This window comes from Monopterus albus, unplaced genomic scaffold, assembly GCF_001952655.1.
Source record: "Monopterus albus unplaced genomic scaffold, M_albus_1.0 scaffold62.1, whole genome shotgun sequence".
In the NCBI taxonomy this organism is placed as follows: Eukaryota; Metazoa; Chordata; class Actinopteri; order Synbranchiformes; family Synbranchidae; genus Monopterus; species Monopterus albus.
Genome location: NW_018127942.1, coordinates 2,368,373 through 2,381,717, shown reverse-complemented (window position 1 = coordinate 2,381,717; position 13,345 = coordinate 2,368,373). Strand labels below are relative to the sequence as shown.

The 13,345-nt window shown below is 39.3% G+C and overlaps 1 protein-coding gene across 3 annotated transcripts in view; it reads left to right on the top strand.

Moving 5' to 3' along the window:
- The window catches only part of atad2b (ATPase family AAA domain containing 2B), a 68,274-nt gene that overhangs the window by 28,485 nt on the left and 26,444 nt on the right, over positions 1-13,345 (top strand). For 2 of the 3 annotated variants that reach the window (XM_020603665.1, XM_020603664.1), the window contains one exon: positions 1,381-1,509. In XM_020603665.1, the coding sequence (XP_020459321.1) occupies positions 1,381-1,509 (129 nt within the window). Of the gene's footprint in view, positions 1-1,380; positions 1,510-4,580; positions 4,894-13,345 lie in introns of those variants that run through there. The other variant, XM_020603666.1, reaches the window with a different exon arrangement.

The following is a 13,345-nucleotide window of genomic DNA, read 5'->3' as shown; positions in this document are numbered from 1 at the left end:
CCTCCTTATATTGAACACAATGCTCATGTAACCGAGCTCTCACTTTCTCCTGTAAACCATTGTTTAAATGTCCAAGTCACTAAAGGAAAATTAGCCCTTTTTATGTCTTATCGTGGCTGAGCTGGTCCAACTGTGCACCAAATGCATTCATATACATGTGCAAGCACACCTGTGCATGCCGCACACAAATTATTACTTCCTTTCACCTCACAAATGGATGTGTTGTTCCCTGCCCCCACAGCACCTGAGTACATTGTAAAAATTACAACCATAGTGAATTATGTAATATATATTCAATATTTAGTCAAGACTAGAGAATCAGAAAGACATCTAACCACTATATTGTTTTCTTGTATTGAATGACTATGAAGATATGCCCCTTTGCACATAATGGTTTTTCAATTTACAGGCGTGCAAAAACAAACCCATTCTCCTACATGAGAAACATATCTCAGTGCTTTGCGTGCACCTCATGCAATATCCTTTATTTTTCCCATTCTAAGAGATGCCACTGTCATGTTGTTCTGCTCTGTCCTGATTCATTTTTATGGTTTAGCTTTTAGAAATATGCATACAACAGACAAGTGCACTGAGAGAACTGCACAAGAAGATCCAGTTTCTTTTTAGGTTTTATCTATAGTATGCACAGCTCTTCCCCACTAAGGGCCTATTGACTTCTGGCTTACGTCACAAAGGCCTGACTCTTGTATGTCAAGAGGAGGCAATTTTCTGAAATAACTCTGTTGCTTTTGAATTCTTTTTTTGCAGCTAAAAGGACAAATGAAGCTAAATGAATATTGCAGGAACAGAAGTCAATTGCTTGAGAAGAGGAATACAGCAGTGTAAATATTTCATTTTGCAGTCAAGGTCCTGCTATAAAGCTGTCAATTTGTCTAGGATAGCAGGATGTCAAGTTTCAGTACTGTTCAAGACTAATGGTGCATCTGAGGGGAATATTTCCCCCATGACAAGATGAAAGGAGCAGGAATTTGGCCAAAAACCTAAATATCACTTGATGTCAGAGCTGAGCTGTCTCATGTTCAGGGCCTTGTTTGTCTCTATGCTCCACTTCTGACACGGTCAAAGCTCAGAGTGAAACCCAGCCATGATATCTTTCTGGTTTTCGTAGTTGTTCTAGTTGACACGTGGCTGTACCTCTTTCACCATATCATAACCCTTTGGTCATCTTTGTCCGGAGGATCACATTTTTATCATTTTTTTTTATTGCGGTACTTTGACAGTCTTGTGGTGCCCACACGCAAACACCATCCTGCTTAGCAGTATGTTGCAAAAGTGTTTCCCATTTACACATACACTAGCACATGCACGCGCAAAGAGTTTTGTTTGTTGTCGGTAACTGATCCTCTGTGGACGCTGCAGACCTCCAGACGCCAGCTCAGCCCATGACGGCTCCGGGTTCTGTGGCCACCAGAAAGCACCACACTCCAGGAGAGGAGCAAGCCAGGAGCAGCACTCAGGGCGAGGCCACTGACAAGCAGTGCAGTACTAGTGAGTATTCAAGCACATTCTTTCTCCCCTCACATCTACATCCACTGTCCAGTTTTGTATTTAATAGATCAGATACACTTTCAGTTTTCAGTGTAATGTCTTAATTTGAATAATACAACAAATGAAAATGGCATGTATATAAATATTGGGAACTTTCACTTAATATTTTGTAGCATGTCCTTTTGAGGCAGTCACTGCAATCAAGTTGTTTTCTGTTGCTTTTAACGAGAGTTGCACCTTCTCACTTGGTAGTTTGGCCCACACTTCTTGACCCAGCTGCTCCAGTTCTCTTAAGTTTAATGGGTGCCTTCTCCCAGGTGCAAGCTCCAGCCCTTTGCGTATATTTTCTGTTGGATTAAGCTCAGAATTCATAGTGGGCCACTTCACAATGCTCTGTTTCCTTCTCATCCACTCTCGCTGCTTTATGGTGAACGTTTTGAGTTATTTCCCTGTTGGATGAGTTGTGACTTAAACTGAGCTCTCTGACCCTGGGCAGTATTCATTTCCAGAACGCCCTGATACTCTGATTGTACTATGGCCTGCAAAGATTCAGAGTCCCTTTTGCCAGATGCAGCAAAGCAGCCTCATAACGCAACAGACCTTCCATGTTTTTCAGTGGCTATGGTGTTTTTTTGTTTGTTTTTTATTTTATTTTATTTTTTTATTTTTATTAAGTGTGAATGTGGGGCTGATGTGATGTACTGAAAAGCATTTTACCAAATGCCAGTTTTTTTTTAATGTTTATCTTTCAAAAGTGGGGTCTTCCTGGGTCCTCCTCCATGGAGCCCCCTTTCATTCATGCAGGTATGATGCTCCTGATGCAACAGAAAGCAACTGTGTTGTATTACAGCAGTATCCCAGATGTATGTGTTGCCACACACCTGCCTGCTTATTTTGTAGCAGCGGAGAAGAAACACAGCGAGCAGCCTCATTAACAAGGCCGCTCTCTCCTAACTGCTAAGAACATGACCACACCATAGAGCAATTACATGCCCACCTGTGGCAAATGGCAGGTGTCTAAGGGTGAAAGGAAGGGCCAGGCATGGGCAGGGGGCAGACTAATAAGACTGTTACCTGAACGAATCGGCTGTTAGAGGGTTTTACATGTAATCTGAAAAATGTGCTTTGGCTTCCACCTGGACAAAATATGGAGAGTCAGATGGGCTAAATATAAGTCATTACAAGATGTACAGAGTCTTATGTGAAACATGCGAGATTCTTTAAGTAGGCTGTATGGAATATATAGTGACATATGTGATGTATGACATTGTAGCCAATGTTCGAATAGGTTTTTGTGACTGTGTAGTTCAGCTGTCCAACACAAGGTGGTGCTTGTATCTCATGAGAGTGTCTCTAATGGAACCCCTGCTGTGTGCATAAAGCATTTCTTCTCCCAGAGAGATGGTCTCCTTTTGAGAGATGAGAGCTCCCGTTGGCTACTATAAATACTGTTCGACTCTGAGCATGTCTAAGTCTCGAACCCACTGCGATTCATCTTGCCGAGCTAGGTCAGGAAAATCAGTTATATAGTAGGGAGGAAATATTCAGGTTTAATTATATAATTTCGACCGAAATAATTCAGTCCAGGGTAAACTAATTGAGCGTTGATGCAAGACATTAATATCAGGCCTTATCAGTAGTTTTTGAAGGCTTTATTTCTGGTTAAGGGGTTCTAATGCAGCGGAGACATTACAGTTACTAACAATAGCCACAGTTGCCATTGCTATAGCTGATTCAGCCACTTTGATTTACTGCCAAGATAGTCCAGGTATAACTAATAAACTTGGTCTGAGTGAATATTATTAATGCTTATGTATTAGGCCTCCAACTAACAGTTATTTACAGTAATCATTAATTTATTGCTCATTAAATCTATATAATGTGTAAATAATTAAAGGTTTGTGTTTGCAACAATGTGAAATAAAAGAAGGGTATTCAGATAGACCTCTCTTCTTTTTATAACGGAGCCAGCCAACAGTATGGCTGTATTTGCTGCTTATGGCTGCCATCTTCCACAACGAAGCCAAATGTCACAGTTGCAGACCACCAATTTAGAAGCTCTTCTGAGAGTCTGTATCAGCCTCCATCAGAGGCTTAATTAATTACGCTAACTCAGGTGATTAATTTGTGACATCGGCAGTCAGTTCTCACCTGGAGCACCTCAGCAAGGCAGCTATTAGGCTAATTGATCACAGAGTCAGTTAGGTCTTGAGATATGACAGAACGTCTTAATGAAAGCTCAGTGCATCTGGTGGAGGGGTTGCCAATTTCTCTGCCATTACAAAAGAAATAAACTAATTGTTTCTGTGAGGTGTAAGCGAATGCTTTCAGCCGTGTCTGCATACGATTGCTCGGTGACCTGAATAGGGTGATTAATGAGAAATAGCCCACAGAATGACCATGCATCTGTTTGCCCTTTGTACTTGACACATCAACCTTGTAGGACAAGTTAAATGACAGTAGTGCTGAGTCCACTGCCAGGCCAGGAAATACACACCACCACTATGACGCATAATAGTAAATGAATTTGCACTCACTGCAGCCACGTCCTTTTGAGGTTGTTGGTTTTCCCTTCTTCTTCTATGGATGCTGTGAGCACATCTGAAGGTTAAGTTATCAGTGATCATCACCTGCCAGGGAAACCTATCTGAAGCTGTTTTGGTACGTACGGCTCTATAGAGCTTTTATCTGGGCCCACCCTCTACCTTGCTCCTTCTGTCCCTCTTTTGTATTTGCCTAAAGCTTCAAATTTCCCGTGTCAAGCAGATATAATGGAGAGTCTTGGCAGGGATATGACGCACTATTTGGACCCTTGGAGAAACTTACATAAAAGGCTTTTTGAAGGCTAAGGATATTTCTAAATCTGGTATTAAAAAGCAGTGGCTGTGGTTAAGCTCAGTTGCTGAGGTGTAGATAGCTAGTGCAGCTGCTGCCGCTGCCAGGTCGGTCAGGGGTGGGAAGATGGAGAGCTTGCTGCTATTAATACCCAGGAAAACAGGAAGAATGATGTGGTTTTCATTAGCTTGTATAGATAACTTTGTTGCGGTTTCTCTGCTTTCCCTTTCTCACAGCCCTCCCCTATCTTGACTGTCACTGCCTCCAAGGAAGTGCAGAACATTACCTGGGCCACATTCTGGGTTTATTTGCTGTGCGTCACTACAAGGATCCGGTTCATATGGAGTGCCTGTCTTTCATACATAATTAAGCCCTCTGTTTTTCCCTCACACGTTCGTGACTGTTTTTGTAAGCTAAATCAGTGTTGTTGTTGTTTTTGTTTTGTTTTTTGTGACAGTCAGAAGGCACTGATGGCTTAACCAAATATCAGTGTCTGATTATTCTCTTGCTTTCCTTAAACATCATACTCAGACATAAGAGGCATGCTGCTTTTATAGTTTGGCAAAAGCCTTTCCAGTCAGTTTTTTGGCATGGCTCCTCCATGTTTGCCACTGACAGCTGACAAGCTTGTCCTTATTCAACTGTTGAACTGTTTGTGGAAGAGAAGAATAACGATGCAGGTGCTGCATAATGTGTCCTCCGCGTCACTCAATAGCATGCCCAAGGCAACAGCCACCAGGCTGCATTGATGTAGATGGAACACCGCTGCGTCTCGCCTCTCCCCTGCTTTGTATGTCATAACAAAGTAAGCAGACGGCTCCTCTCCCCGTTGCCAGTGTCAGTCCATCACAAGACCTTGATGGAATATTTAAAGTCATAATAAACACTTCCTCTTCCTTTTACCTCCGGTTGAAGTAGTTAGTGGGTAAAAGGATGGCCTGGATTTTTGCTCAGGATGAAAGGACAACAGACATTCTGCCTGTGATGTGTTATGACGGTCACAGTGCTCAAGGAAATAGATTAATATGAAGGCACTTTTGTCATTAAAGAAACACAAAGCACTGTTCTCTTAACTTGATTTTCTTGACTGTGCTTTTCTGTGTACAAGGACAAAGGATATACAACATTTAACACTGCAGTGAATTGAGCCTTAAATGAGATGTGGACAGTTGGCAAGTTTACAGAGCAAACTACTAAAATCTCTCACCATCCAGAAAAGATTAAGGAAGTCTTACCTGTAGTTTCCACACATTTTCCTTTCCATGTCACTCAATCACTCAGTCTTTTCTTCATCTCACATCTTCTGTTCCAAATTTGAAAATTGTAGAGGAAAATGTGATAATGAGATTCTGCCCTGAAGAAGACCCTGCCTGGTTTGGCAGAGAAATTTAGAAAATGCAAAACAGGGTTTTCTTCAAACTAAAATTTTGACTAAAGGCACAGGTTTTGCACTGGTACATTCCAGCATTTGAATTAGATTATTCACTTTCAAACTTTAGTTTGGATCAGAAATCGTACATTTCAGTATATTTTACATGCACCACAAACTCTTTTGCAATGCACAGATATAGATGACAGGTGAAAAATGAGACTGTTTTCTGTGAATGTGATATTTCTTCAGCTTCCTAAGGGCTAAAATTAAAACATACTCGTCTTCAACAGAAGAAAAACTGTTTTGCCTGAAACTGAGATGCTGATGTTATTACTTATTAGAAATGGACGCTGATTCTTCCCAAGCTACTTCTCTGCTACCAGGTGAAAACAATCTTGCGTTGCACACTCTGACACCCTGTGGCACTCACTAATAAAAAATCTTGCAAAGCCCTGAATGAATAAGCACTGAGCATAAGCTGCCATTTGGTGGGCACAGATGCCCCTTGGATCATGGTGGCGCCAAGCGTGAAATGAATGTAAAATCATCCATGATGCCACTTGTTTCTATTTATTGTTTTAGGGTGCAGATGAGCTGACATCAGTGTTATTGTCTCTAGTTTCTTCGTGTGTCTGCGGGTCTTTTAACTCCCAGCACATCACCATGCACAGTTGATGGTGCGTGTACGCAACTGACAAGGTTGGGCGGTGATACTCTTCACAGGATTTTAATACCTTGTTTTAATGCCTGTGCAGTGCAGGTAACTCTATATGATATTGTAAACAGCTTACATATCTGCCTGAAAGAAATGAGCCTGGAGAGTTGCACCGGAACGAGCGTCGCTGCTCATTGCTTCTTTGCATGCCCAATGATTATGAGCTGTAGTGCCCAAGGTTGTTTAGAAATGTGGTGAGGAAGGGTAAGTGAATGAGTAGGACAGGGAGGCTTTTCAATGCTAGACAGAGTGGGTTGTAATAATGACAATACCCAATTATATATAATTATTGCCTATTGGCTTAGTGTTATGGATGATTCCAGTATTATTACAAGGGTGAACATGTAAAATCCTGCTGATGCGTAGGTGTCCAGATTTAATAGCTTCACTGTGGTAATTGATTATGTTAATGCTGTTTTTTCTTCACCTGATGTCAAAGCTTTGTAAAGCTTAGCAGCTTTTAGAGAGTGTCTAAATGCTGAAATCTCTTCTGATTGACTGGTTAATCACAAGGATGGACCTCAGTTCATTCTTCTGAGATCGTGTTTTCATTCTAAGAGTATCCATCCATCAGGAATTACATTCAGAAGGCTTCATAGGTGGTGGATAGATTTCAGTTTTCACAACAGATTCTCTGGTCTGTCATTTCAGTTAAAGTGGATCTGGTGCTGTACTTTCTATGATAAAAGGGTTTTTTCTCAGTTTCCTTCCAACACTATAAAGCAGCCAACATCTTAGCATTTAGGCTGTTCTGTAGACAGAACACTATACAAGACCTCCGGGGCTTTTACTGCCATTGTTTTTCACCACAGTGCAGTTGATTAGTCAGTTTCAGTAAACAACAGAAGCTAATCAACTCCAAGCAGCCTGATGGGGTGGATTCCCTCTCTCTGCCTGGTTCTGAGAAGGTATAATTGACTGGAACAAGTGCACAAACATGATGGAGTAGTCTGTGATCAGCCGTAATAACTTGTGGGTTAGTTGGTGAGAGCCAAATTATCTTTTGGACCTCATGCTCTGCTCAAACCAAGAATGATGAACTGTTGTCAGATCTACATTCTTATATTGTGACCCCTTTGTGTATTATAATAATTATTATCATTGCGATGTTTTGATGAATCAGTCACTGGTTGTCTAATTTAAAAGCTATTACCCACAAAACTTAACAGTGGGATATTTGACACTAACCACTGTTGAGCTTTTTTTTGTATATATTGTGCACATATGCTTTAGGAATCTTCACGTTGGTAACATCAGTATTTTTGGTTTTGGTCCTGATCGTGTTTCCTTGTACTGTTACAATACATGTTCTTCTTTTTTTTTAATATTAGAAAATAGGTCATCTAATTTCTGCATGTTCTGTGAGGAGATTACCTCTAATAACAGGAACTCAGCCATCCATGCTCACATGGCAACATTAAGCGATATGATTCACATTTGACCGCCATAATAATATGAATCTGTGGTGACTGGGATTTTAATCACACCGGATTATTAGAATCACACCCATCCAGGCCGTCTCAGAGTCAGGTGGTAGTTATGTAACTCATCAACTGCCCAGCCCAAGTTAGGCCTGTGAATAATTTTAATTTATCAAGCCATCTTATCTGTAAAAATGTTGTGACTGATGATCCCATGTTCAGGTAGCATAAACAAATTTAAGTAAGAGCTTGTAATTGTTTTATGAGCCCTTTCTCCTCTTTGTCACTGTGGCACCATCACTCCACTCTAGGGATCTGTGTCAGGAACAAGCGGCTGTAAATTGTTCTCCAGCTCTCTCTCTGCTTGGATGGAGGACATAGTATTCAGAAGTAGGTATGTCATTTAGGAGGTTAAGAAAGCCAGACTGAGGCATGTTAATATGATCATGTTTTCAATAACATTCAAGAAGCTTTATTCTCTAAATGCATTATTAATCAGGTCTCCAGGTAGGAGTTGTTGACTGCATTGTATTTGTATATGCATCCATACATAGGGACTTTACAAATGCAGCTCAGTCCAATGCCATTACAAATGACAATCAAAAATAAACACAATTGTTATCACTGTGATGGCCTCGTCCACAGTACGTGACAATGCATTTGTTTCAGAAAATTGATTTGGGAAAGCAGGTTATTGTGGTAAAGCGTAGTCACTTGCTGTTGCCTAGACACTGTAGGATATGTATGGTAAAAATGAAAGGTTATTTAGTACGTCTTATTTTACTTATCTACAGTGAATCATATATTACACAACATTATTCCTGGAAAATGGGTTGAAGTAATGAACATTTTTAAGGTAATTACAAGTGTGGGAAGACTGAATATATGAATTCCAATTTAATAGTACAACTAGTAAAAATACCTCAGAACTTCCTGTATTGTTTGTACTTTAATGCATTTACTTAATGAATTCAGTTTGTCAGGCCAATATAACTAATTTGATGTAGATTTTTAATACATTTCTTAGATTAATATAAAATGTGGAAATGTAAAGATTTAATTTAGCTGCAGCCAAACAGTATCAGCTTCAATAAGGCAGTTTTTATTTCAGAAAACACAAAAAGAAAAGCAAGACAAAAAAACAGTAATGGCTTCCCAGATGGATACAGGAGTGATGGTGGGGGTATGAATGTGCCGAGAAGCACCGGCAGCACAGTTTGACACCTTTAAATTCAGTTGATAATAGCACATGCAAGAAATCAGATCACAAATAAGCAGATATCAAGCTCAAACTCAAGGAGAATTTATTTTTGAATCAATTTTAATGCATGTTTTTATTTTGGCATCTGGCTCTGTTTGATCGCGGTCTGCAGGCAGAATTGTTAAATCATCAAAACGAGAGCTGGGAACAATCAATATGAACCCCCAACATCACCCCAACCTTCAAGTCCAACACCAGCTACCCCAAGGCCCGATCTGATAACTGATGTCTGGGAAGTGGCGCTTAGTTTAATGGAAGACCTACCAAACAACCAAGAGAGACTGTTGATCAGGTATTAGTTCACATATAGCAACTGCTATTTTTGGAAAATTTTAAAAACCAATATTCTGCTCTTATTTGTGAGTACTGCAGTCCATCTCATATCCAGCAGTGATCCACCGTCATAACTCAGGAATGTTCCTTGATGCTGTTCATAACAGCAGGAGATCATTGTATCAGCTCTCGAATATGGCTTTTGAAAACAGAGTAGAGCAGCAAAGGTTCTGACAAAGTTAGATGAGTGATATGAAGACTTTCCAGGGGGATGGAGCACAGCTCGATCATGTGAGGGTGCAAATGTCACTGATAAGCAGGCGATTGTCAAGACTGGAAGATGTGGAACAAAAGTCTTAGTTTAAATAATTGTTCATTGTTCTTATGAGTAATTTGGTATGACACTATGACATCAAGCATGTGAGTGAAAGAGACCTAATTTATAATTTAAGTTGCCACAGTCTTAAGAGTCTTAAAAGAAAAACAGATTCATGAAGGTGTCTTTGGATAGAACGAGACTGTTATAAACACCTTATTTAATATCGCTTTCTGGCAAGTCCTATTATTATACAGCCATGATGACCTGAATCCCTTTATCTAATTGATAAACAGTCTAATCAGTTGAACAAGTGTAAGAGTTTTCATTAAGTACGTTAGTATTCTTTTTCACAGTGATTATCATACACAAACAGATCATGGCTTTTATCAGCAGAGTGCAAGCAAACGGCATTAACATTATAACCAGGCATAATCTCAATATAAGATGCCGTATAAGTTACACAGGCATATGGTAAGTTATTTTAAATTGTTAAATTAATATAATTCCAAGGCGGCGTCAGTTTCACCAGTTCTTAATATTGTGATCTTAAGGTATAAGAAAATAGCACGCAGCGACAAACTGTTATAGTCTGTGGGGTGAAACTGTCGAATGGTTTAGATGAAGTACTTGAGCAATGTAAAAATACAAATCAGTTCAAAAAGATGTATAAAATGATCTTGGAGGAGTATAAGGATAAGGAAATGGTATGATTTCAATTAATGCTTGTGATTAATAAGTTTATGTAGTGTGGGCATTATGTATGTGTAAATAATATGCTGTTGCTGTAGTTGTATGTAGGAGTACAGTAACAATATTTTTTTAAGTATGTTACTTATTGAGGTTGAAGGATAATGGGTTATAGAAAAGGGATAGGACCATATAAGTGTATACTTCTCCCTACTCCCTTTAAAACGAAATATTCTGAACATAGATAATTACTTGCCTTTAAAACGAAATATTCTGAACATAGTTAACTTGTTAAGATTTTGTGAAATATGTCACTAACTGCAGTTGTCCCTAAACCTGAAAGTACCAAAGTAGCACCTTTCCTCATACAGTTCTTATAATATGGAAACAAAATGGGAGCTCTTCCTCCGCTGCAAGGCCTAATTATGGTCTATCATTTCACTGCACAATGCATGTATCCTGATGAAAAGAGCTTTTACCCAAAAGGAGAAAGAATGCAGTATGTTAAAGATCAGTCTCTTTTCACCATGGAAATCAGCATCCTATAGTGAAATTGCCTTTTGTTCACAGCATTGAACTGCAGTGTTTCATTTTACAGTATAAAACAGTGGAACTATTGGACATTATAATTCTCCTTAGAAGGTTCGTATAGGTGCACACTCATGGTTTCTCTTCTGTAAATGGTGTAATAGCTCACATACTGTATCAGTCAAAATGAGCCAACCACCTCGCTCCTGCCTTTTCAACTTGTCTGGATGCATGTTTTTGCTTGGGGTGACAGACCTTTCCTCCTGTAGGATTTGGTACCCTGCTTTGTATGTACGTGTTTGCGTAGGCTGACATCTTCAACAGTACTCAGAGCTGCTGGTGCGTTAGGGCATATCTGTCTCCTGAGAAGAGGGCACCATGGGTGCCATCATCCCACTGGCCATTTACTGAGCAGCACAGAGAAGGACAGAAAGAGACAGAGGCTCTGACTGGATTAGGTTTTCAATTCCTCTACCTTCTAACAGTGTTTCCTCTATGTAGAATTATTTATCTGCGATCAATACATAGTTGACCCTTAAGTGCACACTATCCGTCAAAAGTTTGCACATACTTTCTCATTCAATTCAATGGGAAACCTTCTATGTAACAAGGTTTGATAGAACAAATTGCCCCGTGGCTTGCTGTTCATTCTTTTGTCATTCTTTTTTCCAGACAACCTTAGGGTAGGCTTTGTGAAATGGCTATAGTGAAATGTATTCCAAATTCTTAAAAAAAAATACAAGCTTATTAGTTTGAAAGAAAGAAATTTCAAACCAGAATGACTGTGTATGGAAGGTGCAAAGGATTGTTGTTTGAATTTAAAATGCTCACCGTTGCATTTATGTTAAGTACAATACATTTATGTATTGGAAGAGATTGTTAGATGTCATTCTTCATCATTGTTGTTCTCCAGCCAAGGTAAATGACCGTTTTAATGTTTTATCACACTCAGCCATTCATGTGGCTATAATAAGAATGCATGTATTCAGGCTTAAACAATGCTTTACTACATTGAAGCCAGCATGGTGGCTGTGCAGGTGTGTGAGAGAAAGACAGTGAGCCAGGAAAGGAGAAGGGCCGCATAGCAAGAGAAGGGAAGTGAGTGATCATCTTCATTTTAAAAAGCAGGGATCATTTATTGATCTGGACATTTCATTAAGTGTCTGTGAAGTGTCACATCAGGTGACAAGCCGCCGTCTTCCTTCCATGTCCCAGAGACCCCGAGGCCCCTTGTCACCATGATGCCTTTCTGGCTCTTTGTCTTTCCCACAGTATTTCCCATGTTGTCTCCTGTTTGCTTTTCACTCCTTTGTGTTGCATGCTCTTAACTGGTCTTACATTACAGCAATATGTTTGAGTTTTAGGAAATTGTGATAAATGTTTTCTTGTGCTTTATAATGAAGCAGATTAATCAATAATCAAAATGATAATAATTAGTTGCAACCCTAGAGCATGTCAGTGGTGGGAAATTGTTGGATACCTTGCTAAGTTAATACCTTAGATAAATTAAGATTAGCTGAAGGGAAGCCATTTGAAATTCAGCTGGGCTTGATGCCAACCTGATGTATAGTGTTCATTTAACCTCCTCACCTATGTGCAGAATTTAATATGTAGAATATTTTTACGGTATTGCTTGCTCAACGGAGCACAGGCATAATAGAAAAACTCATTATTTATACATGCTCACCATTTAGGCTATATTAACCTTTAAACAGGTGCTTCTTTTGGCCATGTCCCACAGTGGTCATTCTGTTTTATGTGCACATTTCTAAAGACAGATTCTAAATTATTCGTTGAAGTTATCAGGAACCACTGAATTAGAATTTGTTCAGCAGTCATAGCTGGGGATATACGGCCTTTGTGTTGTGTTAATTACAGCTTAGAGAATGATTCAGATAGAGAGAAATAGCTGAAATCCCTAGGGAGACATACAAAATGAGTTTTTAAGAATACGTTCTTATTGCTTACTTTTAGAACAGCATAACCTAAGCACTGTCACAATTAGGATTATTTACTGTGAATTCAGTTGTGAACATTGTCTTGTTCACAAACCAATTTCTTTTTTCTCCTTTTTTTTAATGAAACATGCCAACTACTATAAAAGAGAAATGTCGGAAACAGATGCAGACCCTTTTTTTGCTCATTCAAAGTGTAATTAATGATAAATGCCTCCTGCTGGATGTCTGTCTCTAATGATGTCAGTAAGTACAGTGGGTACGGAAAGTATTCAGACCCCTTTAAATTTTTCACTTTTTGTTATATTGCAGCCATATGCTAAAATCATTTAAGTTCATTTTTTTCCTCATTAATGTACACACAGCACCCCATATTGACAGAAAAACACAGAATGTTTGACATTTTTGCAGATTTATTAAAAAAGAAAAACTGAAATATCACATGGTCATAAGTATTCAGACCCTTTGCT